The sequence below is a fragment of the Amblyomma americanum genome, chromosome 7 (genome assembly GCF_052857255.1).
Source record: "Amblyomma americanum isolate KBUSLIRL-KWMA chromosome 7, ASM5285725v1, whole genome shotgun sequence".
Classification (NCBI taxonomy): Eukaryota; Metazoa; Arthropoda; class Arachnida; order Ixodida; family Ixodidae; genus Amblyomma; species Amblyomma americanum.
In genome coordinates, this window is record NC_135503.1 from 29,335,364 (window position 1) to 29,362,299 (window position 26,936).

A 26,936-nucleotide genomic window follows, 5' to 3' on the forward strand; every position below is an offset into this window, starting at 1 on the left:
GATTTGTTTAGCCTAGCCTAACACCTGTTAGGCCCAGGGGCTGGAGTAAAATTCTGAAATTAATGCGAAATTCGACTGGTTTTGCTAGGATAGTCTCGTACTGGGATGTTTGTACTTGCAGTTAGTGAAACTCGGTGCTTTGTTTGAACTGAGGGCTCGTACAACTGCTGTGACCATATGGATGGAAGCTTTTCTTGTATTGGTGTTTATCTGTCACTGAAATAGAGAGACTTGAACCTTTGTCGTACAAGTTTATTGCATTGAAATATATAAAAAACAACAGCAAATAAATGACTGAATCTCAAACTTTTGAGGTAAAGGCCTTTTCCTCGTAACTTGTAGCATATGCCCATTTTTCTTCACAATAAAAGAGAGTAAATACATCACTTGCATATCACACATCACATGCGTTCACATACTGCATAATTTATTTAAATTGCCCACTGCAATGTAAGGACTCTGGCAGTGAGTAGGATATTGCTGCCTAATAATTTGATTACAGAGCTGGTGACTGCCAGCCCATGGAAAAAAGCTTCTGTCTTGACAGAATATTGACAGCTCTCTCTCAATATTGTGTTGTTTACTAAGCTGGTGAAGCACATGTGAGAATAATGTGCAATGACTTAAAATTGTGAACATGTGCTTGTAGATTCCTTTGCACGTTTTGGCAAAGGTGGCAAGCAGTGTCTTGAAGCGTAGCTCGATGTGGTCACAAGGTTAACAATGACCAAGGCTGTGTTTCTTGTAGGATATTTATGTACACAACATAATCTCTTTGTTGGCTCATAAGTGGTGTCAGACTCCTCTCGACACATTTTGTGGCTATTTACAACGAGTGACTAGGCGAACTACGGACAACTCTCGCAGGCAAGGCATTTTGGGCATATAAGCAGTGCCACAGCGTTAAACTTTGACGATGGCATATGTACAGGTGATTTCAGTATGGTGCATGGAATGTGCATGAGGCTGGAGTTGCTCAGTTGGCCTTGGTTTGCAGCAGGTCAGCAATGGACGCCCACTTGTAGCTGTTCTGCAGACCTTGGTCAATGATGCTCCTGAAGGTTTCGTCGCGATTTGCAACAGTGCCAAATGTGTACACCTGCAACAATTGCACAAGGTTATTGCACCTGAACATGTTCAAGTGAGAAGCTTCTTGCAACACTGCTTGCTGATGTATTTACTGCTTTCACATTGTGGTGCATTCTGTTTCACCTAATTCAGTGACATTTTTGACTACATTCTAGGTGCACCATTCTCATTTGTCTACTAATATTTGTACCAACCAGTTTGCCTAGCTGCCAGCACTCCTGCGTGTCATTGCTGAATGCTGTGCAAGAGCATCGTTCACAAGAACAAAACTCCCGTTTCCCTTACTTGTGTGAACCAGCTTTCACTAGCCCAGAAGATGCTCAAAGTGATTGCTTAACCACAATCATTCGATCTCTAAAGGGACTGAAAATTTATTTGAATTAACGGGAGCCTTTGATGGGGCACGGTTAGAATAAACCGGATATTGGAATTAATGACATGTTTCGCATGCAGAAACATGGCCCTGCTCTGTACACGAACTGTATATACTTATGTGACAAAATTGGAGCATTATTTTCATCTGTAGCTTGTTATCAGGATGTCCAAATTTTAGTGAAAAAATTCGATCTCTGAGTGCCAGTACACGCGCTGATGACACCCTGGTTTAGAGGATCATTTTAAGTTAGCCATCTATAACACACCATGTAAAAATGACTGCCTGCTCAAGCTCTTCAGTTAAAAAACTTGGGGGACACTTCAGTTCACCTTAAGAGTGATGCAATTATTATTATTATTTAGGAATACTGTCAACCCTCAGTTGAGGGTCATTACAGGGAGGGATGTTACACATTAACACGTTCATACATGAATAAGCAGCCAGAAACAAAAAAATATGTACATCAATACAGTGGCCTGGTTTTGCAGGTTAGTTCCTGGCATAATGTTCATTCTAACAGAAATGACAATAGATTTGTAGTAGTCCTGCCGTGCCCTCGCAGGTGTCGCGCAATTTTGAGTGATTTCTGGACAGTGTTGTTGTTGCTGTTGACGTCGGGCGATATTGAGGAGAATCCGGGGCCTACAACAGAGGAATACTTGCAGATGATTGTAAAGAATCAGGCAGACACGGATCGCAAATTGAAAGCTATTCAAGACGAAATCGGTGAGCTGAATGCAAGGACGGAAGGGTTATCGGACTTTCTAGCGGCATTCAAGGAAATGAGCACAAGAATTGATAACCTTGAGTCTATCATCAAAGAGCAAGCTAAAAAGTTAGTGGAATTTGAAAGCCGCGGCCGGCGTAACAATCTTTTAGTTTTTGGGCTCCCTGAACAAGCCACTGAGTCAGAGTTAGATCTGAGAAAAGCGGTTGTAGACAATATTTTCCACAAGGATCTTGGTGTTCAGGTTACTTCAGTCGAAAGAATTCATCGTCTAGGAAGAAAGAAAACAGGAGCTACTAGACCAGTAATTATGAAATTCTATGATTCCAGGGAAAAAGACAGCGTTCTTAAAAACTGCCACAAACTTAAAGGCACCTCTGTTAGCGTCAGCAATGACTACGCAAAAGATATTGTACAAGTTCGGAAGAATTTGTGGCAGTCTGCTGCTGTCGAACGATCTAACGGACAAAAGGTATCGCTGGTTCACGATAAACTGAAGATAGATGACCGTCTGTACTCTTGGGACGACACTCGAAATGAGCGTTTGCTCTGCTGGACCCAACGTAAGGGTGCTCGAAACACCCACAATGAATCGGAGACAACAGATAACAGCCATAATGGATCACCTTCCAGAAGTGAAAGTAATTCATAGCTCAGGATAGTTCTGCTGAATGCTCGCAGCATTCTTAACAAGGTCACAGAATTGGAATTTTTATTGCTCTCAGAGGACCCGCATGTCGTTTGCATAACGGAAACATGGCTCAACAGTGATGTTTCTTCTGATTGCATTGTTCCTCCTGGCTACACAATGCTCAGATGGGATCGAGATTCCCGTGGGGGTGGTGTGGCCATTATTGTGAAGTCATCGCTCTCAGTTTCCACGATTACGAGCGAAATGCCGGAGTCAGTGTGGTGTAAAATTATGTTTTCTGGTGCTGCATACGTCATAGGAGCAATTTACAGGCCACCGAATACTTCATCCGATTTTCTAGATAAGTTAAATGAGTTTCTTTTCAGTCATGTAACTAGGAGCACCCGCCTGGTAATGACTGGAGATTTCAACTTGCCACATATTGATTGGGGATTGACTACGCCTGGGCATACAGAAATTTCTAGAGCTGAAAAATTGCTAGATATTGCTTTCTTTTACAATTTGAGACAAGTAGTTGGACAACCTACACGGATATCGCCTCAGTCACAGTCATTACTAGACTTGGTGTTCCTCTCAAATAATGTAGGAGATATTGAAACAAATGTCACCGATGGAATATCTGAGCACAAAATTATTTTCGTGACAGTGCTTACTTCTGCAAACGTTCCCGCGGAACCTATGGTTCGAGTAGAAATCAAAGAGTACGGGAAGGCCGATGATACATCTATCCTGGATTACCTGGAAACTTGTTTTGATGAATTTGAAAGTGCCTCTGAAAATGCATCAGTTGAATGTTTATGGCAGCGTCTTAAAGTTATCATCAGTACTTGTGTCGACCGGTACGTTCCAACTAGAGTTAAGAAAACAAAGCAGCGCAACCCATGGGTCACCAGGGATATCATTCACGCGAAACGGAAGTTGAAAAGATTGCGTAGAAAGAAGGCCGACTTCAACGACATACAGGTTTTACGTCAAAAAATAAAAATGTTGCTATCGGCTGCAAAAGAAAGATTTTTCAATCACACTCTTAGTGGTTTTCTGCGAAATTCTCCAGAGAAATTTTGGCGCTATCTCGATAAAAGAAAGGAAAGAGTAAAGCAGGTGACAGTGGGAGCCGAACTTATTGCAGATAAAACGAATATGGCCGACCACTTCAATAAATATTTCCAATCTGTATTCGCAAGAAACACGAGCCAAAGCGACGCACACGACGAAGCACATTCTCGTGAAACGTCTATCGATGCTATCAGCTTTACTCAGAGCGGCGTGTTTCAGCAGCTGATACAATTGGACGAAAAAAAAGCTATCGGCCCGGATGGAATACCTACATGCTTCTTGAGACGGTATGCTGAATGGATGTCCTTCTACTTGGTAATTATATTCCGAAAATCACTCGTAACTCATTATCTGCCACAAGACTGGCGCACTGCCATTGTTATACCCGTATTTAAAAGTGGCAATCGCACACTTATGAACAACTATCGGCCTGTGTCACTTACTTCAATCTGCTGTAAGGTAATGGAACATGTTATTGCGAAACATATTATCATTTTTTTGGAAACAAACGGACTACTTTCTGAATGTCAGCATGGCTTCCGTCGAGGGTTTTCAACGGTGACACAGTTAATTGAGACAATACATGACCTTTCTAAAGCTATAGATGACCGGGGACAGATTGATGTTATTTGTGTAGATTTTGAAAAAGCCTTTGATAAGGTTCCTCATGACAAATTACTCCTGAAAGTGCGAAGGGCTGGCATTAATGGAGACATCCTTAGATGGATAGAAGCGTACTTGGCGAAACGCAAACAGGCGGTACGTGTTGACAATTGTGAGTCTCGCTTTTTGGATGTGTATTCTGGTGTACCACAGGGTTCTGTGCTGGGGCCATTGCTATTTCTAGTTTATATCAATGACGTAGTATGTGCTGTTGGAAATTCTGTTAAACTGAAACTATTTGCGGATGATTGCCTCATTTATGCACCTGTCACATGTGAAGGAGATCAGATTAACATTAACCAAAACCTGCAGGCTTTTGCACTTTGGTGTGAGAAATGGGAAATGAAAATCAACTTCAATAAGACCACATTTACCCATATAACTAACAAACGAAATATAATTTCTTTTCAGTACAGTATTGCAGGTCACGATTTGGTTAATGTTAGTACATTCAAGTATCTGGGGGTGTCAATTTCTCACAACCTAAGTTGGCACAATCATGTCGAAAATGTTTGTGCGGTGGCACACAGAAAACTGTGTTTTCTAAGAGGAAAGTTGGAAAGAGCAACGAAAGATGTCAAACTTTTAGCATACAAATCTCTCATACGGCTTTCCCTTGAATATGCATCTGTAGTATGGTCTCCTCGGCAGAAGATTCTTTCAATGGAAATAGAAAAGATTCAAAGACGTGCAGCGAGATTCATTTGTTCAAAATACAGGACAACAGATTCGGTAACGGAGATGTTAAACTCATGTAGTCTAGAAACATTAGAAAAAAGACGTAAAAAGCAGAGATTAAAAATACTTTACCAAATAATTCACGGAGAAATTAACATCAATAAAGAAAAATATCTGCAGCCTCCAGGTAGACTAAGCTCCCGCCTTAACCACCACAAAGCGATTCGGCCATACTTGACACGAACTAACGTCTTTCGCTGCTCATTCTTTCCGGATGCTATTGAGCACTGGAATAAACTGCCCGCTCACGTTGCTGAGTCTACAGGTGTAGCGGCATTCTTGAATGCACTTGGGGATTCCGTCTAGGCATGGGATTCTTGTAGATGGGCGCGTAACTGATTGTCCAATATTACTTTTTGTATAGCAAGTGGTTCTACAGTGGTGTGAACTGTGTTGCGTTTCAATGCTCTCTTGTATTGTATGCTCAAAGAAGCTTGTTCATTCATGGTTATATATGCATTTTTTTTCTGTTCACTTTCCCTCCCTGTAATGACCCTCAAATGAGGGTTGACAGTATTCATAAATAAAAAAAAAATACAACACAGCATAGGATATACAGACTATAAGACACGTATTCAAATGTTCAGCCATCTGTCGCACGCACCCACACAAACTAAGCTATGCATTTCCATATAGTAGATTTTAGCAAAAGTCCTTATTAGCGCTGAAGGGTCCCTATGGTCGCTGGCAGAATCCCCTGGCACACACCTTTCACAGACATGGCCGCACTTGTTGCCATCGCATGCAGATTTATTACACCACGTCGTCTATATTAATTGATGGCACTAATTAATAACCCTAATTAGTGTTTTAATGTAATTCACCTACTGCAAGGTGCTTGTACAAGGCCTCCATTTATCCCACTGAACGAACGTTTCTCAGTGGTGTAGTGTGCCCGGCTCCTGACCCAAAGGACAGCGGTTCAATTCCGCTTGACGAGTTGACTACGCTCCTTTCGTCATGTGTTCCTTCTTTGGCTCGTCTTGTTGCACACTGTTTTACCATCATGAATGACCAACTCTCCCAACAAGCATCACTTCTGCAATTCAGCTTGACTGCCTTTTTTCCTTTCGGCGAATCCGCTTTTCTAAGTCACTACCCTGTCAACCAATCAAGATTTTCCACCGAAAGGAACCTTTGATGCCATCACGATAATATAGAAGGGTTGCACTGAGTATAAAAGCAGAAACCTACCTCGCCACTCTTCATGGTGACTATGAGTGAAGTTCCGTCGCCGGATATCCACGATGATGGTTTTCCCTGGAAAGCGACCAAACATGCAAAATTTCAGCCAGCATTGCAGAGCCAGTAAGTTTCCCAATGACCGAAGTGCAACCACGCAAGTTTTCACGGGTTTAGCAGTTGTAGAAATGCTCACTTTTTCGAGTTTTGAAATCTCTGAGAGGTGGATGGTAAGATTCTTGGGGTGCTGGGCCTTGTACCTCAGGAAGAGCAGGTAACTGGAATACGAAACACCAGCGCTTACTTTTAATGTTCACGGAAGTGAAATCAACGTAAACTGCAAATGTATTAAGCATCACAGTAGTGCATTTACGGTGTCTCGACATTGCTATCGCACCATTAACGACGGTATTTGATAGAATACTCGTACTCACTGGTCTGTTAGGTAGAGACGGCCGTTGCGGAAGGCAGACGTGAGCGAGCGTTCCTTCTTGATTAATGTACACTTCCTGCCTTGTTCCCAACCTGCGAAAGAGAGATGCGCTCTTTTACAACGCGCCGATTGAATATGACGTGCGATAACACATCACAGATGATAAACTACTAAGCAGTGACAACCGCGTGGATACCAAAACAGTTTCATTGACGAGCGGTGCGTTCCCGTAGATACTGAATGTCATCGCACACTCCTGTAAGGTACCTGACACTCGTTTTACGCTGTTGTTGAGAACAGCGCTCCCATTCGCGTCGTGCCGTCTTCCGCAGTCGCTTAGCTCCACATGGGCTCGATATTTCTGCGCTCATACTTGAACTACTTCGACGCAGAAGGGTTCCTCACGTAACGACTGCTGTAAAACGGACACGGCGCCTTTTAGAGTGGCATTAGTTAAAAGCTTCGTTTCCCCGGCTTGGCGGCGTCCGTCAAGCGGATTAGAGGGAAAGGGAACGATCGCTGTGGTAGAGGGGAAGCACTATCTATTGGTTGACGCCTGCGGCGCTAGTCTGTGGAGGGTAAGGCACTGCATATTATAGGGCTGCGCAACTCCCATAATTCCTTCACCCCCACGCCCCCAGCGGCCAAGTCCATCCAAGCATCTCAAGTATTGGTGCGGAGCCAATGGACGTTAGCGCAAAGCTGTCAACGCGAGCTTATTCGTCTTTCTGTTCGGATCAGCGCTCGCTGGAACCTTCCCTGTTATCAAAGGGCTGGCCCATTCATCAGCATCATCCCTCTGCAGAGTAATGTCGAAGAGAAAGACGAAGCTCGCGGAACGGCTTAGCAAAAGCAAGCCAAAATGGGAGTAAATGACATCCTCTATAAAGTATAACGTTTACTCCTTTTAATAAAGTATGTTTTTGAGAGTTCAGGGGAGTAAATGTTTTCCTCCCCACAGAAATATATGGAGCACAACCATCCACTACGGCACCCCTTTCTTCTTTCACTCCCTCCTTTATCCCTTCTCTTACGGTGCGGTTCAGGTGTCCGGCGATATGTGAGACAGATACTGCGCCATTTCCTTTCCCTAAAAACCAATTTTCATGGCTCCATGTTTGTGCATCCTCCTGCTCGGCTCATTCTCACAGCCGTGCCAGCGTCGGAAGTGGACAGGAAGCGGCTAGGCAGCCGACGAACCAGCTTCGCTGCTCTCACGCGTCACGTGAACACATGTGAACTGTTCGGCTTGACTGTTCATTTTGCGTATTTAAGAAAGCTGCTATGCAGGCACCAGCTTGACGATTTTCCTCCTACTGTAGGAGTATCGTACCCGCACCCAATACGTCACCCTCGATACTCGCAACCAAGAGGACCGGAGCCCCCGGACACCACTCGCGTCAGGGACACGCTCCTATCCTAGTGTGTGTGTGTGTGTTGAAGAAGGGTGGGGAACGCGCCACCCCCGTAGACCGCCGAAAGTGTTCTTTCCTCGCCTACTCTCTCCAGTAACTAAGCCACCGAGCCATACTAACTATAATAAAGGGATATGATCAATAAAAATTGCTATACCTGGAGCGAGACATATAGCAGCCCGAAAGGTGACGCGAGGCCAAGTAACAAAAATGTGTTCGATCAACCTGCGTTGATACGCGCTTTGTTTTTGCTAAAAAGGTATTTGCATCGTTTCTCGAAAGTTGAACAGCCACTAATGCTATTTTCTTTCCCACGTGTGAAAACTGCGAAAGACGCTTCCAGAGACAGGCGAAAGTCCCTACTCGGGAACGTCGTCAGCAAACAGTTGCCAACCATGAAGGCCAGCATTCCTTTTATCGCGAGGTGTTCGCTTGCTTGTGATCATTACCACACACTTCCCACCTACCGTTCAGTGCCACTGCGTAAAGACGCCGAAACCAGTCTCAAGGAAAATCTACGCTCATGGTCACTCCCTCTACCGCTTCCCTTGCGGCGGGCGAGTGTCCAACGAGATATGTAAGACGGTTACTGCGTCACTTCCTTTCCTCAAAAAAAGAAAACTTCGCAAGCTCCATGGGGGTATTCACCGACGTCACATTGGTTGCCAATTTGTTGTACATGAAACCTTGCGGAAGACAGCGCGCATGCCTAATCGGATTTTCACCTGCCCCGGCCTGCATCGCTAAATTACGCGCTGAACAACAAAACGGCGCCCGTGAGGTGGAATGAACACCCAGTATGTTTTAAAACTGGCGAGTGCATGCGTACAGATGACGTACCTTGTAAACACATCTCCGAGGTGGGTATATCGAAGATGCTACTGAGGACTTCGTCGATGTCATCCCCTCGGAAAGAGACGGGTGACTGGGACCGGCTTTCGTTCACGTTGTTGCTGATGGTGATCAGAGGAGGCTGTGTGAAAGGCAAAGTGAGACCCGCAATGAGACAAATGCTGCATCTTGGTTTCAGTAGGCCGCACAGTATACTTTCACACCAAACGCAAGACACGTATGCTTCTAAAGTAAGGCTCTGTATTCTGCAATTCGATGTTGATGAAGCTGGCTTAATAGTTTTTGCGGTATACGGTGACACGTGAGGGAATAAGGATCACTCGTGCGCTTTTCCTAACTTTGGTAATTATCGTTTCATGGTCCCTCTGAGGAAATACGAAGTAAATGACTCGCTATCCGGAGCGTGTCGTTGGACCGAGTGGAGGGCCAGCCGGTGCCCCGGTGACGTGACATGACCTCAGCGACGTTTACTCACCTCGGACTTCTTCTTGGAGAGCTTCTCCTTTTTCTTATTCTGGCGCGCCTGCTTCTCGATCTCTGGCCCCGTGGGCAGCTCGTTCCACAGGATCCACGCCAGGTCGTACTTGGCGCGCACGCGAGGGAAGCGCACGAACACGTAGTCCAGCACAAAGGCCTTCAGCACCAGTGCCGTGCCTGCGGGCGAACAGAAGAGCGCTCAGACACAGTAACAGACCCGAAGGCGGGCACATTGAAGACATATCACTGAAGGCGCCTGAATAATGAATGAACGGACGTATACCCCACATACAGAAAACCATATCTAACCCCATCTATTCTGTTGAGCCATCTATCTGTATTAGCGATTCAATGGTGACACTTTTTACGGTGCGATTCTTCAGCATGGTCCTCGTCTTGGGACCATGCCGCTGGGATGCTGGCATCCGGCTGCTCTGCCATCTAGTGGTCCTCTACAATTAGAGTTCAGCGTGCCCACAGGCCACAGGAAGTACAGTGATGGGAAAGAACTTAAATCAGGAACACAGGACATGCACACTCCGTTACCTGGAAGTATACCAGCTGACTGGCTAGCGAGGCAACGCAGAAATAAATATCCCCCCCCCCCCCCCCCCGAATCTGCATCCCGCAAACTGTTTCCCATGGCTACTTATGCTGGTTGATATCTGCATCTACTCTTACTTTCGTGTAAAGGAAACGGTTGCTTGAGACAGTTGCGGTCGAGGCAGTTTTACGGTTTGGGCAAGATTTGCACCAAGTTTCTTCCTTGTCATGCTTACGCTCGAATGAGCTAGCAGGCACCTCTCGCGCGTATGGCGGCAGGCCTGCTTACGGTTTCATCTCCTGTACCGGTGCACTAGAAGTAAAACGGAGCACGAAAGCGGTGGCCTCAATGGGAAAAACTGCATGCCAGCGCGCTCTATCAGCAGATGTACAGCACAGAGAGTGAGGGGCGTCGGCAGGGACTCCGGAACTTTTTTTCGAGTCGGGGGAGGGGAGGGGGGGGGGGGAGGCAGGTCCTCGAGTTTTTCAGCTGCTTATTTATTTATTCAATGTTTTATTTAGTTGTTCATTCAATTTTATTTACTATTTGTTCATGTTTTCATACTTCGCTGTTCAAAAGTGTATTTGTAATGGACATAAAACTTGAATTGAAATGGGAACTATATATATATATATATATATATATATATATATATATATATATATATATATATATATATATATATATATATATATATATATATAAAGATGTACACATGAGGAGTGATCGACTGCATTGAAAAAGTTTGTTCATTCTGTTTCAATGCTAGTAATCATGCTCATGAACAAAGCTCAGTCAATTAACAGTTTCTGTTGGGACGTGATTGATTTTGGTTACTGAAGTTGAACGTTTTAAGGCTGGCTATGAAGCCAACGAGCTCAGCCCCACTGTGCTTTACATTAATAACGTCCTAAAATTGAAGCGTCTGTCAGGAATCTGATTTGAGTGCAAGAAGTTGGAGACATGGGGGGGGGGGAGGCGCTGCCCCCTCTGGAGAAATGTTGGGGGGAGGGGGCAACCGCCCTCACCCCTTGTTCCGGAGTCCCTGGGCATCGGCACATGCGGCTGACCCATGTCGATGAAGCGCCTTCTGTTTCGTCAGCAATGGCACCATTTTCAGTCTGCGTGACCACCGAGGTTCGCGCTTCACTTGGCGGCGAGTTTGTTGCGCTATGGAGTACAAAATCTAGTGCATCGGTTTGGCAAGTGCGGTAAAAATTTTGCTTGGCTCGAGGCAATGCATGAAAAAAAGAATAACATGCACGTATTGGCTGCGCTGTCTTTATCATACAAACAGATGCTCAATATATAACCGATCGAGGACTACTCAGAGACAAGCTTATTTTTCGTGAAAATTTGTTTAACTTTGATTTCTCCAGTGTAATTAAGAAAGTCAATTTGTGTTCAAGCAAGTGGTCTTCAATTACCTGACTAGCTATGCCGTTGGTCATCTATTTCTATCATAACGAGAACGGAGGCAATATATGCTTGCCATTTTTTTTTTCATGCGTTTCCTTGAGCAAAGCTAAATTTCGACCGGACTTGCGAAACCGATGCTAGAGCGTTTGTACTCCATAGCACAACAAACCCGCCGCCAAGTGCAGCGCGAACCCCGGCGCGTCACACAGATTGAAAATGGTGCCATTCCTGACGAAGCAGAAATCGCACGCCGCCAGCTTTTCTGCGCGATGCGGGCAAACAATAAACCTTCCCATGAAGCACTGGAAGCGCCCCTGGCGAGCAGTGATAGCAGCGGCGCGGCTTCGCTGGTGCCGGCGATAAGGCGAGCATCTGATCATCGAGATGGGTCTCTGCCGAAGCACCCTCGCTCTTTGCTGCGCATCTGCTGGTAGAGCGCGCTGGCACGGTTTTTCCCAGTTAGACCACCGCTCGCGTGCTCCGTTTTACATTTGGTGCATCTGTACTACATGCTAAGAGCAGACGTACACCACCACTTATCGGGAGGACAAATCTTTTACGGGGCTTTCGTGCCTGTCCAAAAGGTTTGCATTTAAGCGGCGAAGAAGCTTACCGAGCACTTTGACGACTTCCGATGTGGGCCTGAGCAGGGAGTACAGGGTTAGGACGCCGAGGATGGCCAGCACCTTGGCCGTCACCGCGGGCCGCCTCCACGTCCACAAGCTGCAACGACCGACGGGAAACGGAGTGAGTTGCGTCGGTGTGACACTAGCTGTGCACTCCGTGTTATTTACATTCTTTTTTTTTTCTCGAAAACTCGCACAACTGAGGCGTTTATTCTTGTTCGTAACGTAAGTAATTTTTCTCGGGAAAAACGCAGCTTGAATTCAAGAAGGTTACCCAATCAGTCTAACATAGTTCGCGAAACATATGCTACTGTACGAAGTACGCTATACAACTTCTTTGCTTGTTGGCTTCGCGCTTACCGTGTAAAGGTCGAACCAATGTGAAAGAAACAGTTTTTGGCGAAGAATACTCGTAAGGGATGGATGAGAAAAAAAAAAGTTTTGTTTTCTGAGTGGTTGTTCTTTTACAGACATGATTCCGATACAGTCGAGCCTGGTTATAACGATACGGTCTATAACGAAATAATGGATATAACGTAGGAATGACGATTCCTCTTGGAAGCTCCCCTTGGATTCCCGTTGGAAGCTCGGCCAACACGGGCTATAACGAAGCTATGCTTGTAACGAAGTAATCGCCAGGCCCCTTCAACTTCGTTATACCGAGGTTCAACTGTAGTATCTTTCACGTTCCATGCTGAAGTATGAAGTAAAAATGAATTCTCGAGTGCGATCCGTGAAGGGGGCGCCCATGAATGCGCAGCATATCGGGACACGTGGAAACTGATAACAATGAGTGATGGATACTCACCTGAGACCCTTGTCAAACGCGTCCGACAGCACGTGAAAGGTTTTCTGTGAAGCGAGAACGAAAGCGGCTGTGAGATGCTGTTCATTTTGCTAGCGAATAAATATCGTTTTTTAACCGACGGAACACTTACCGCTATCTTCATGTTGAGGGACATTATCGCCGGCACCTTGTCGATTCCCATGCCGATGCCGAGCTTCTTGTGATCAGTCTGCGACAAGAACGGAAATAAGGATTATTTAATATTTTGTTTCAAGTGCGTTCAGCTTACAAGTGTCACTTAAACGTCTGAATAAATTATCACAGCGTAAAGCGCTACAGGCTGCATGACTTAATTTCCCTGTAACTTATTCTATGTAACCTAAACTAAGCTCTTTGTCACGAAAAAAAAAATGTCAAAAATAAATGACATGTCTCACCGTGAAAACATCGTCGGGGGTTGCGCCAAGAAAGCCTCTGAAAAAGACGTAGTAAAGTTGTTTTTTTGTGAATTTCAACAAAGGACGAAAAGGACGAATCGGCAGACACCTGAACCGTGCCGTAAGGGAAGGGATGAAGGAGGGAGTGAAAGAAGAAAGGAAGAAAGAGGTGCCGTAGCGGAGGGCTCCGGAATAATTTCGACCGCCTGGGGATCTTTAACGTGCACTGACATCGCACAACGCACGGGCGCCTTATAGCGTTTCGCCTCCACCGAAACGCAAAATGCAGCCGCCGCGGTCGGGTTCGAACCTGGGAACATAACCCGCCGCGGTGGCTCATTGGTTAGGACCGGGAAAAAACGCTGAATATCATTCGTGTCCTTTCCTATATTTTACAATCCATTACTGAGCCAATTATTTCAATATCTAGCAATAATTCAGCGGACCATTCGGTGTCTGCGGTGCGTCTAACATCAGAATTTGGTGGGAGCAAGCAAACGCCTGCATTCATCACGGACAATAATAATAATAATAATAATAATAATAATAATAATAATAATAATAATAATTGGTTTTTGAGGAAAAGAAATGGCGCAGTATCTGTCTCATATCCGCAAACGAGACAATTTGGCACTTCTTTCTGCTCTTGTGCGAGCGGGGGAGTAGTTGTTGCATGAACAGGCAACACTTTTTTCCCTTGCTCTGTGTTTTTTTTTTTTAATATACACAGAAAGAACATTCGCGAAAGCAGCGACACTGACGAGACACTTACTTCATGGCCAGGTAATTTTTAATGAGTCCCAGTGCGGCCCCCACGAAAACGAGCGGCAGCATGCAGTCGTTCCAGAGCCCGTGCAGGATGGCCTGTGGGTGATAACAGAGACTTGTCAGCATTTATGTGTCAAGCTCGTAGGACTCGCGTGACACTGCCGCGCGCTTTCCCTCGCGAGCGTGCCATGCAATCCCCTCCGCTTTCCTTGTCGTTTATCCTTTTATCCCTTCCCTAAACGCAGGACAGCCTTCGGGACCATGTAATGAAGGAATCGGTTCAGTACTGCGTTTTTAGCAGGAGGGGGCAGAGGGATTGGCGTTACAGAAATATTTGCAGGGTGTGAGATTACTTTTGTGTGTGTGTGTGTGTGTGTGTGTGTGTGTGTGTGTGTGTGTGTGTGTGTGTGTGTGTGTGTGTGTGTGTGTGTGTGTGTGTGTGTGTGTGTGTGTGTGTGTGTGTGTGTGTGTGTGTGTGTGTGTGTGTGTGTGTGTGTGTGTGCGCGCGCGCGCGCGCATGCGTGTGTGTGTGTTCTTTTCGGGGGAGGAGGGGAGGAAGATGTGCGTATTATCATGTATTAGCCACTGCCCTTTGGTTGGCCCTTATGCCTTTTTCTTCCCTGCTGCCTTCCTCCTTAGTTTCGTAATTAAGCGACCAGGGGCAGGGAACGTGGCAGGCACAAGTGCGCGAAAGGACATCAAGACAGGGCCTTTTGTCACTATAACAGGGAACATCTTGTCTCCATGTTAACTATTCGAAGGAAGTGCTTGCTCTCTAGATGCCGACTTCAAGTTAGAACTTCGCGTGTTCCCAAACATTCGAAACACTCTGAGGAGCTAAATTAAACTCAAGCTAACTAACATCTATAGCAATCACTATGTGCACGCTTTACGCATTAAAGTGCTTGTTTGCGCAAACGCTTGCACTGGGCAAACTATTTCTGCCGTATTCACGGCGGTGATCAATGGCGATGATGTTAACAGTGCAGTGAGCAAGCCGACTTCACTGTATTATATGCAACACTGCAAGTAAGCAAGCTTTCAGTAAACGCTTAATTTTTAAAAAAAATATGATGTCTTCAACTTTAAAGCTTTCCTCTCTGTTAGGAAAGGTCAGATTATCCATTTTATGATGCTATAATGCAGCGTGTACTTAAGTTCTAGATATTCCCGCGCAAAGTGTATTTACATTCCATGGTGAAGTCTCAAAAGGGTAATATCTCTTTTGTACCCTCCTACAGCTGGATACAAGTCAAAAACGAAGCGGCAAGCACCCTTCATAGGAAGCCCTTCAGCCAATAGCATCGAGCATTTGTCATGACGTCACAGGCAAATGGCAGGTGCCTTCGTGGAATGGGATTGACTGCGACGTCAGTTTATGCCGCTGGCCTGGGGAGGGGGAGGGGGGGGGGGGGGGGGCTCCTTTGAAGAGTGTTTACCCGACACAAGTAGCATATAAAATATATCACAGAGATGGCAGCAAAACAACAGAAGGAGCTACAGCATGATGCAGTGACCTGAAATTCATAAATGTCTTTTTCATTCCGCGGTATTTGATTCTCGCCTGTGTCATCCACACCGTGTTATGGTTACTGCACCTCCATGAACTGTCGCCAACGTCAGAGGCCTTATTACCGTCGCATAAGCTATTAAGATCGATCCTACCAATTAAAGGTATCCAATTCAACCCCATCCTTCCCGTGACACAAACCCGAAATTATATCCCTGTCCTGTCACATTTACTGCCTGTGATGCAACGTCTGGCACAAGGCAAAAGAAATGAGCTAAATGAAGGCAAGAGGTAAACATGAAAGTATGAATAAGAGATGTAAAAAAAGAAAGAATCAAGGACAATGGAAGGAAATAAAGAAGTAAATATAGATAAAGAGTAAAAAAAACGGAAGTGGGAAGCAAGAAAGATAAAAGAAAGATGACGATTCGTAAGTGGCCTCACCGCAACGACCAGCAGGGTCTGCAGGGGCGACTTCCACTGGAGCAGCTTTGTGCCCTCGTGCTGCATCGCCCGCAACGAGCAGTCGACGCACGCTGTAAGGCGAAGTGGAAAATGAGCGCGTGTAAGACGCGAGCCCTTGTTTTTAGTCAGTTATCTACAACCTTTATTCCCCACATTCATGCAACGCGAGTACAGCTCCGCGGTTCGTGATTCAGTTCCGACGCTGTAGGCCTGCATAACTGATGCGATTGAACCAATTGAAACAAGTTGCTTTGTGGTGTATAGCAAATAAAAACGACGAAACGGAATTAATACTCGTGATTTCGCGCTCGTTTTTCAGCAAAAATCGCGAAGCACTACAGTAGCTAGAGCTAGCGCTAGCTGATCAGATGCTCTACTTGGTGGTAGTGGTTTTATTAAAAATAATAGTAAAAAGGAAGGAAAAGATTTTTGCTAGCCCCGGCATCTGCCATCGATACTGAAGCACCTGAGCTGGGGCAGCGGAAATAAAGGATAGCAGGCAGAATGGAGAAATGAAATGAAAGAGGTGAGGGGACAAGAAGAGAGGACAGGGGGAGAAGTAATATGTACAAACTATTTACACAATAAGAAATGTGTCCAGGTTGTGCGCGTGATTAGTTGCAAGATTGTCTATTCGCAAAAGCGATGACTGTGATTCGCCATGCATGTTTTGCTTTCTCGTGACAAGTAAATAAAATGATGCTTTCTAGTTGTAACGTTTGCATGTACGCGTCAATACAATGACAAAAGACGACACTTACCGAACCTGAACATGGTGTCCTTTGTGCTGGAAAGTGAAAAACAGAAACCAGGTTAGAATCTCGCGCAGTCGGTCATTACGCTGATGCATGCACTTGTTGATCAGGCACGCTCATTTGACAAAAGTTCTGAACAATCAAGCAGATCAGAATCGCCTCCAAAGTAAGGCCGTAAGGTACGCTGTACGTCTAAACTTCAAAAATCTCGTTTTTTTTTTGTCCCGCACGTCGCACGGTGCATGACTCGGGTCGGCATAACAGTAAACGGTAGGCATGCTCGTGACATGCTGCCAACCATTATGGCGTTGCTTGGCTCGAGTTGTCGTCAGCGGAATAAAAAGACGAATAAATAGTGGGCTACACCGATGTAACGAAGTTCTGATATAACGAAGTTGATGGGCACTTAAAACATACGTTGTGAAATCGGGAGCTTCACTTTGTTAAAAAACGCCCTAAGAGCTCACAGGAACGAGAAATTCATCGCGCTGCTTTGCACCCTGGATAGTTGTAGCGAGTTTAGCGGAATCCGAGCAATGAACAATTATAGCTACCTCTTTGTCTTTAGTTTGTTTCTCTTTTGTAGGAACTTCGTTAAACTGGGATTGAATCGCAATTCATTTCGTTCTTTCCGCGGTACAAAAACATACCGCTGAGAAATCAAAATCTGTTCGCTGTACGAAGCTATTCGTACAATCGAGGTTCTACAGCGCAATGCTTCGGCAGTCGGAGGATCAAGGGGTGGCACGTACTACTTGAGCGAGAATGCGTCGTCGTTGTCCTTGGGCGGCTGGTCCGGCACCTCGACGGGGTGCCACTCGGAGAAGTCGTCCTGCAGCTCGGCGAACCAGCGCTTGAGATTCGTCATCTGCGCCGTCAGCCAGTCAGCGGACTTCTCCGCAGCGTGGGACCGCAGCGCTGGCGTTTCTGTATAGGCGGATAATGCATGGCCCCCGAGATTAGGCACAAGGTATGATGCGAAGATACACATCCTCACTTTTTTGTAGCGATAGCTACATTACAGTAGCATTTCGAGCCTTCTGTCACGCTGTCACGTGGTTGGTCACGTGGTGCGGAGCAGCTGCCGGCGGCGCGGCGCCGTGGTTTGTCACGTGGTTGGCCACGTGACCAAGTTTCACTCAGCCAGCTGTAGCTATCGCGTCACTCCAGGTTTAACCAGAACTAAACCACCACCATTTTTTTTTTTTTGCTGCGCAAGTGAACTAATTGCGAACAAAATTTTCAAGTGAAATATATGTTTTATTGAGTAAGCGTGTCTCAGACACTCTTACTCCTCCTTCGGCAAGCTAGGCGTTCAAAAGAACTCAGATGTCACGCAGAAAAAGTTTACAAGCACCTACGTTATACGCGCTATACTGAAGCCAACGTAACCAACCGTATATTAAGCGCCTAAATGTCGGAAGGAATGGGGAACCACTTACCACAAGTGACCTTGATGCTTGGAATCCTGCTTGAGCTGTTCTGGACCAGGGGGCTCTGGGGTGCTGGGGGCTTCCGTCTAAAGTGAACAGTAAACAGATAATCTTCAACCAGATGCGTCAGGTAATCAGCGCTAACTGTGACCTGCTTATCCAAGCTGGCAGTAAAAATCTGGCTGTCTATTAGGTATCTCCGAGACGCGTTCTGAACGTTTAGAACTCATTCGGCCAGCGGAATCTACACCTAAAAGTTGTAGGAAGGAAACTGTACGATTGCACTCGCATATCCAATCACCTTCTGTTTCGGGGGAAAAAAAAATCCACCGATAATCAAAAGGCAATGCGTACCGCCTACCAATCACAAGTTCCGCAGTTTGAGTCTCGGCTCGGATGTCCGTATGAACACTGACGTTTCAAAAAGCGAATAGGGTGTGCTGAGCGAGCGTCGACTCACCTCTGCCGCGGAACCGGTCTCTTCATGGTGAGTTTGGGAGAGCTCGAGTCGTTCTGCGAGGACTTGTCACTCTGCGAGTGGAGGGCGTCGTCATCTGAAACTGAATGAAGGAGACAATCGCGGGGCTCTATCAAACAGGCGGCACGGAGCGCAAGCGAATACAAACAAATAACGAGCAAGAAAATCACTCGGAATCGCCTGCACAAGCACCTGAGAGTGTTCGTGGGCGGAAAGTTTACATTCCTCCATATTTCGCGCGTTTAACTTTATTGTTAAGTTAGAGAATTCACACGGACTCACGGAAAGGGCCAGAACGCGCTGCTTTGCGTAGTATAATTGAGGAGGAAAGTGCTAGCGTTATAACCTCACTTCGCTTGCCGCGTACGCCGAAGGAAGGAACAGAAGAAGATAGTGCATTGAATAACTGCGTTTGTTCCATTGCTAGTACGTACTTTACAGCACGAGCCTATACCGAAGCACTAATATCAATAAATACAAGTAAATAAAAGACTCCCGTCCCCAGTTTTTGTCGCTAACGATATAGTCAGGGGAACAGGAAATGCTGGTGTAAAAGTTCCAGCTCCATGGGAACTATGCATTATCGTTTCCTTTCAGTTTTTCATACTAACGTTCTTCGCAAATCGCGCGCGAGCTTTTCGTAATACCTGAACACTGTCGTATGTAGCGCCGAATTTCTAAGAAGTGGAAATAAATATGTGCTCCAAATGGGTAATATTTATTAAAGCGCAATTTAGCATTTAAGGTGCTTGAACCGGACGAATGAACAGTGGCTCAAGAGAAAATTACTACCACAGCGCAGACCATTTCAGACATGCTTTGAATATTATGCTACACCTTGTTTACGCAGCTTCACGAACATCCCTGCGTTTTAAAGGCACAATTTAGCTCTTCGGTCGCGCTGAAATTTATCTTATCGCGACACACTGGTTGAAAAGAACTTAGATAAACCGACCTTCTACGCTTCTTACGAGGATTACGCGTTCAGCCATTCTTCAGATCGGCATACAATCCGAATTTGTAAGTCCGCGCCGACAGCCTTCCCCAGATTATTTCATGCAGGTAGCACTGGGATAACACAGCGCCCCAATTCGACCAACGTGCGGAGAAGCAGACATGCAGCTAGGACAGACCTCACCCGTTTCACGACTCCACAAACGCTGCCTGTCGTCACGTGGTATAATGCACAAGCAAGCTGACATTGGCGCGTCCGAGTTCAGGCATCGGCACTTTCTTTCAAGGCCCTGCACGCGCAGGCACTTCTGCTGCGCGATTTCTCAGAAGCGAACAGTGTGTGAGGATACTTCAAGGCACTCAGCGACTCGCCACCGTCGCGTGCGGGGAGCCTTTGCTTTCTTCTTTCTTATTTTGCTGTCCTTATCACGCGGACTTCATCTCTTTCCGCTCGACGTGACAGAAGGTGCCTGCTTGAGTCGTGCGATAATCATCGCTTGCAGGTGAGGAGCGTATGGCTTTCGATCGCGATACAGCTTTCCCTGAGCACTGGACGTATTGACCGCGCACCACGTGTCCCCGAAGGAGTATCTGTTGTGTGCAGGCTTTTGCTATGTCGTAAAGGTGAGCACATAAGTGTTGAACTATCCACTCGTAGTGACTACAGGCCCGAACATATGCGCGTTAGGTTTACCCATGGGTAAGTTGTTTGAGGTTCGCCAGCTCTATATGACCCACCTTTATTCTAGTTCTACTTCAGTCTGAGAGGAGATGCAGAGAAGGATGGTGAAGCGAAGGACGGTACTGCACACTGATTAAACCCCATCTCTTAACTATTAAAAAAAAAGGCTTTTGAGGCACCTCTATGCTTGGATTGGTGTTCCCGAAGCCCTTTAACTTCGGGGCGAATGAAAACAAAACAAAGTGAACAAGGGTTTGGAAGGAATCCTCAGTATACTATCCAGTGTATCGTCAAGAGGATTCGTTTTCGTCTAGAAGATACGTTCGTTCATTCAAAGGGTAGAAAACGCCCGTGAGCTGTGCGTTTCTTGCTAGTGCACGTTGAAGGATCCCCCTTATAAAAAATAGTCTATAGACAGTATATAGACTTCTTATAGACTCTATTGCCTTCCTATAGGTATTTATTTTTGTCTATTCATAGTCTATAGACAAAAGTCTACTAAATATGTATGGCCATAAATCTATATGTTGTTTATAGACTGTCTATATGATCTGTATTGCCTATAGACTCTTCTCTAGGATTTGTCTATTGACACTCTATAAAATTTATAGACAGATGTCAATGAGCAGTCTGTAGACTAGAGAGAAATTTACGTTAGGGCCAGGTGGTCGCTATTAATCCGGGGCCCTCCACTGCAGTGCTTTTTTTTTCTCTTCCTTCTTTCACTCCCACCGCCATCCCTTCCCTCACGACGCGGTTCGCGTGTCCACCGAGAAGTGAGACAGCTACTGCGTTCTTTCTTTCCCTGTCTCAAAACCTATTTTTCGTTACACAGTTTAGCGAGAAGAATCCAACTGTGTGCATATATACCCTGGAACGGCACACGCGATCCCGAGTCGTCCCTCTGACGCAGCATAGTGCGCGGGGTCAGTACAACGTCCCGAGGAGTCCCTGCGCCAGAGGTGGGGAACGGGGTGGGGGAGGCGTGGATTCCACATCATGTGAACACACCTTCGGGACACGCTATACTCGTTCCAGCAGTATACGCGAGCTAATTTGCAAAGCCCACACTCATTCGTTGCAACGGTGCGTACGTGCAACGTTAGTATTGAAAGGGATTGCGGTAATATTTGGCAACTGCAGCCGCAAGTTCTGTGCAATCTCTACGTAGGCGACCCAGCCAGGTCGTACAGCTCCCATTCGTGGAAGTGAGGATGGCTGGTTGCGAACAGGGCATAGGAAACCGAGGAAACGGCATGTTCCGAGTCATATGCTGTTCGCAGGTATAAAATAGCTTCGTGCTCCCTTTCGCAGAAGGAATGATAGACAAAAGGAAGCAGGAAAAAAGGCTCGAAAGAAAGAAAGAAAGAAAGAAAGAAAGAAAGAAAGAAAGAAAGAAAGAAAGAAAGAAAGAAAGAAAGAAAGAAAGAAAGAAAGAAAGAAAGAAAGAAAGAAAGAAAGAAAGAAAGAAAGAAAGGTCTGCCAGTATGTCACTACACCTGACGCAAGCGCACCTCGTTGCTAGTATACACAGTAGCCAAAAGCAGCTATATCAATTTAATTCCATCTCCTTCGCCCCACGCAGAGGTTGTGTCATTCGACACGGGCGTTGAGCGTCAAAGGTTTATGGCCCTTCGCTAATGGGCGGATGGTTCCGGCGACCCTGCAAGATATAGATGAATCTAAATAGAATAGACTCCCCGAACCACTAAAGTATCACGGGTAACAGCGCAGGCTCTGAGCACTTTCAGCGCGACCGCTGAAAGTCATGTGCACGTCGCCGATATGTGTATATAATCGATGAAAATATCAACCGAGCCGTGCACTTGAGCTGTCAGCACTGGGGGTTAACATGCAACCCACGACGGCTATCCCATCGGCTCAAGCGAGGTGAACTGGCCGGCTGGGTACAAGCTATGCTGGCGGGTTAGGTTGAGCCGCACCCTTGAGACGATGACGCCCGTGTCAGCGGTGGGCATTGACAGTGTTGAAGAACATGAGAAAACGCAGAGCTAATTGACGCGCAAATCTCCTCCCTGCCTGCGTGTGTTTGAGGACTCACGCGGACAGGTTGCATGCCTATGGGCTCTTGGTCCCGTTGACGCATTCAAATGCAGTCCTGGTGTCTAGAGCATGTCGTCACAAGGTATACACAGCAGTGTGGAATCCCAAAAGGCAAACAGTGATTGAATGTGTGCGTAGATGGTGTCTTCGGGAGTGGACTATGTTATACTGTGAGTGAATGCGTGTATGGATGGTGGCACTGCAATGGACTATGTTCTAATGTGACTGAATATGTGCATAAATGGTTACTTCTGGTTTGGTATGGTTGAGAGGGGTTTAACGTCCCAAAGCAACTCAGGCTATGAGAGACGCCGTAGCGAAGGGCTCCGGAAATTTCGGACCACTTGTGGTTCTTTAACGTGCACTGACATCGCACAGTACACGGGCCTCCAGAATTTCTCCTCCATCGGAATTCGACCGCCACGGCCGGGATCGAACCCGCATCTTTCGGGCCGGCAGCCGAGCGCTATAACCACTCAGCCACCGCGGCGGGTAGATGGTGACTTCTGGAGTGGACTATGTTCTACTGTGAGTGAATGTGTGCATAGATGATGACTGCAGGAGTGGAATATGTGCTATTAGTAGTGACTGTGCGCATAGCGGGGCAGATCCGACAGGATTTAGGTCATTATTAACATATAAATGACGCTACGGTGGAGCAATTGCTGGCAGAATAAGCAAGGTTAGTCCCACCTGTAGCATACAACTCAACTAGAGATACTCACCGGGCATCTCGAGGCGGCTGCAGTCAGATGAGTCACTGTCTTCGCCATATCTGTCGGTGCTCAAGAGCTTCTGGTTCTTGAAGGCAAACTCCAGCTCGTCTTCCGTACCCTGCAATAACCGGAGATAGGCGTGTTATCGCAGCTTTAGTGCGATCGCTTGCGCAGGCACGCACTTGGTAGGGCACTCTTCGCGCATTGTATACTCCTCATCGAAATGTTGAGAGCCACCTTTCTTGTCTCGCCGTGTAAAAGGCGGAAAATGTGGCACTGTGATGTCACGTTTGTCACCGTCTTATCAGGGCATTTCGTTGTATTGTGATATCAAGGCGTTGGGAGCTCCGGTGCACCGCAACATTTTGAAGAGCCAGGGCTTAATCCCCCTTAGTTCATTGATTGATTGCTTTAGCTACACTGGCTGATTTATTTATTTCATTATTTATTTATTTACTTGTTATTTATTTAGGTTAGATTTAGCTGCACTAGCTGTGTTAACTTACGGCAGACTGTTGCGCCAGTACAGAGAGTGAGGTTCACGCGCACAAAAACGATAGAATAGAAAGCAGAGAGATGCACCCGTTGGCATTTTCACAGCAAGAGGCCCAAAAGGAAGACGAAGAGCACACAAGCAAGCAAAAGGAAGGTCTTTCTGAATTCCATTTTCTGGCTACTCATCTTCAAAATTCATGTGTAACCAAATCATCGTAAACGCTGCGCGTATAGACCCATTCCCATTTTCAGTCACCGATCTCACAGCTTGCGATTTGCTCTTAATTTAAATCAGCGAATCTGCATTTCTTTCTCTTATTTTTTTCCTTATTTCAGAAACGTTTTTGAGCATCTTCCAGTCGCCGCCGGTGTCTTGGCCAATCCCCCGCAGTGGGTACGCGCCATTAGCTCCTTGAGGACAACAATAAGCCCAGGCGCATAGGAGCTAGATGAGCGCTTTGTGTGTGCAATGTATACCTGGTCAGAGTGCAGGGACATGGTGTCTCCGATGGAGTCCCCAAGGCTGGGCGCCCTCTGCAGGTCCTCCCTGGATGAGCCATTCTGGAGCGCGATCTTGGTCAGGTCGGGACAGGAGACGTTCTTCATCGACTTGTTCAGCGGCACTTGCAGGGACGGCACCTGCAACAGCAAGCCGCCATCGGGCCCGAGGGCACTGGTGAGAAAACCGTCACCGCACTGAACGCCGACCGACCAGCGTCGCATGGCTGCAACCGACGGGGCTGTGCAGCAACACCGCGACTTCGAGAAGCACACACGGGTACGCACACTCATGAAGCGAAGGAATTCAACTGTGCGGAGTGCAAACGCGTGTCTCAATATAAGAAAAACGCGGTAGTGGAGAGGAGAAGCTGCTACAAGGATTATATACGCAACGACGCGGCCGTTCCACTTTAGAGGAAAGCGTATCGATTGTGGAGAAATTTCGTCGCCGTGCGGAGAATGAGAATGAGACGATAAGTGGAGTTATCGGGCGAGGTTGGTAGCGAAACTAAAAAAAAAGAGAAAAAACGAAACAAAGACAGGAAAAGTAAAATCAGTAACAGTGAGTTTTACTACTGCGGTCGGTTCTAATACCCTCCCGTTGGCGTGTTCCGTGCGACGCCGATGGCACTGATTACGCATTTCGATACTCCCGCGTGAGTGCTTGTTTGCGTGTTTCGGAGGTCATTTCTCTTCCAGCGACAGTGAAAGCGGCACTGCCTAACCTTGTGTCCTACGTGCAGGCTTTCAATGCAACGCACGGCTTCTCGTTATCCCCGAGCAGCCTAGATCAGAGGGTGCGAGATTTTATCCCGCGTCCCGCGAAGGTCAGTTGGCAGAGCCGCCGTGACGTATAGAATGCTTGACATTGTCAAACCTTTAGCGTGCGTCGCTGTGCTGGAGAAACTACTGTTGCATACCGTACACATTATAGAGACAGACTCTGTCACTATAGTATAGGCCTCGCAGTGTATATGAACATCACGTGACGCTTTGCCTACTTTGTTTTAAGCTGCACGTAACGCTGTAATGAACAGACTGCGCTCGGACTAAATTCAGCCAGGCGCTTGCCTACGCGCAGACACGTTACTTGGAATGCACCGGCGAAGACCATTGTGTTGTTTGCGCCTCACAACGAGTGAGCCCTACGTGAAACACACTGCGCAATGCAGGGCCCCTCCGTTGGGCAGCAGTGTGTAAAGATTTTTTTTTTTCTCTCCAGCGATGCTCCCACTGCTTCGCTAAAGAAGCTCTACGTCTTGCGTGTTGAAATGTTGACAGAACAGAACAATGAAATAGTACGCTTCGCCGAACGTTGAGACGCAAGCCAATCTGGTAAAAGTTTGCGAGAGCTTCCAAAACCGGGTATTCTTAGCTGCCTATCAAAAGAAAACGGCAAATGTTATCGGCCACCACTACTTGCCTCTTTGCACCGTTCTTTGTTCATCGAGAGGACGTATCTGGCACGCAGCCACGCAGATAGCATGAAGGGCGAAGTTCATCTTTGCCCAGCGAAGACTATTTTTGATAAAAGTGTTAAAAAAAATATAGCTGGCGGTTTAGCATTCCTAAGCGCGAAATATTGTGTGAAAACGCGGTTTTTTTGCAGTTGAACACCACTACAACGTACGCAAAGATGTCCTCTGACCTATAGGGAGCCAGTTATACACCTTTCCTTTCCTAACGATCAACGGGGTCTGAACGTTGCGCTGGTTTTGAGAAAAGGAAAGGCGCATAACTGCCTCAATTCGTGGGTGGGCGCCACCGCCTACTCACAGCGCGACTAAGCTGTCCGCTGACCCTGTGCGCCAGTTACACTTGCTGCTCAGAGGCTACTCAGAGAGAAGTGCGCCTCTTTCGCACTAAAAGATGTTGACGCACAAAGAAAAGGACAGCTACACGCGTCGCCGCTATGTGTACACCACAAGTTACACCATATTACAGATATAACCGAACACCAATCTCGTAGTTGGGCAAAACCTCCATGTTCAAGGAACTCCGCTGTGCACAAGCGAAATACGAAAGCCCATTTGCTGAGGCCCTGCTCTGCTGTTACACCGCAAGCAAGATACCCTAAAACCAAACAGCAGTGCCAGACACGGGGCACGCACAGTGAACACGGAACTTGTAATAAGGCCTTGAAACAGTACAGTGAACGACCATCAGGCTGTGTGCAAATGCGTATAGTAATTTCTCTTATAGATGCCGTATTCTTCAAGAAACGCCACTACTACGCATGAAGCTTGACCACTTAGTAAAATATTCGATATGTTGACCCCAAATATGGCACGTATCGAGGCAAGAGCTAGGTTTCGACATCTTCATAGAGAAAGGTAGTATAATTCCACTTTTAGACGTAATCCTCTGTTCCCAGTGTAATTATAAGTGTATAATTCGACGCTGTGAACGAATCGCATATGGTGAAAGGCCAAGGTATAAATGACAGGGAAGTTTATCCTTAGAGTTAGCCCCCGATGAGCGCGTCGCGCTCTCATGAAGGTACAAATTACAGGAACATTTTCCTTGAGTTTTTCTCATCACTGTTATTCATGAACGACGATGTCGACATGATGCCAACGGCTGAAACTCTGATAGGGGACACGTAGGTTCAGTGCGCGCGGTCACTAAGCACTTCGCATCAT

At 46.4% G+C, this 26,936-nt stretch overlaps 2 protein-coding genes across 6 annotated transcripts in view; one reads left to right on the top strand and one right to left on the bottom strand.

Annotated features, from left to right (window-relative positions):
* Nucleotides 1–236: 236 nt before the first annotated feature.
* LOC144098756 (GRAM domain-containing protein 4-like) overlaps nt 237–26,936 on the bottom strand; it is a 111,770-nt gene continuing 85,070 nt past the window's right edge. For 3 of the 5 annotated variants that reach the window (XM_077631611.1, XM_077631608.1, XM_077631609.1), the window contains exons 2-20: nt 24,271–24,432; nt 23,308–23,416; nt 21,389–21,469; nt 18,865–18,964; nt 18,414–18,490; nt 17,724–17,898; nt 16,978–17,003; nt 16,196–16,287; nt 14,246–14,337; nt 13,474–13,510; nt 13,188–13,265; nt 13,058–13,101; nt 12,237–12,346; nt 9,659–9,837; nt 9,172–9,304; nt 6,918–7,008; nt 6,680–6,761; nt 6,496–6,561; nt 237–1,099 (exon numbers count right to left, since the gene is read on the bottom strand). In XM_077631611.1, coding sequence (XP_077487737.1) covers nt 977–1,099; nt 6,496–6,561; nt 6,680–6,761; nt 6,918–7,008; nt 9,172–9,304; nt 9,659–9,837; nt 12,237–12,346; nt 13,058–13,101; nt 13,188–13,265; nt 13,474–13,510; nt 14,246–14,337; nt 16,196–16,287; nt 16,978–17,003; nt 17,724–17,898; nt 18,414–18,490; nt 18,865–18,964; nt 21,389–21,469; nt 23,308–23,416; nt 24,271–24,432 — 1,857 coding nt within the window. In that variant the 3' untranslated portion in view covers nt 237–976. The remainder of the gene's footprint in view (nt 1,100–6,495; nt 6,562–6,679; nt 6,762–6,917; nt 7,009–9,171; nt 9,305–9,658; nt 9,838–12,236; nt 12,347–13,057; nt 13,102–13,187; nt 13,266–13,473; nt 13,511–14,245; nt 14,338–16,195; nt 16,288–16,977; nt 17,004–17,723; nt 17,899–18,413; nt 18,491–18,864; nt 18,965–21,388; nt 21,470–23,307; nt 23,417–24,270; nt 24,433–26,936) is intronic. The other 2 variants (XM_077631612.1, XM_077631610.1) reach the window with 1 other exon arrangement.
* LOC144098754 (histone lysine demethylase PHF8-like) overlaps nt 24,334–26,936 on the top strand; it is a 171,290-nt gene continuing 168,687 nt past the window's right edge. Inside the window, exon 1 of the mRNA XM_077631606.1 lies at nt 24,334–24,571. The gene's annotated coding sequence lies outside the window, so the exon portion shown is untranslated. The remainder of the gene's footprint in view (nt 24,572–26,936) is intronic.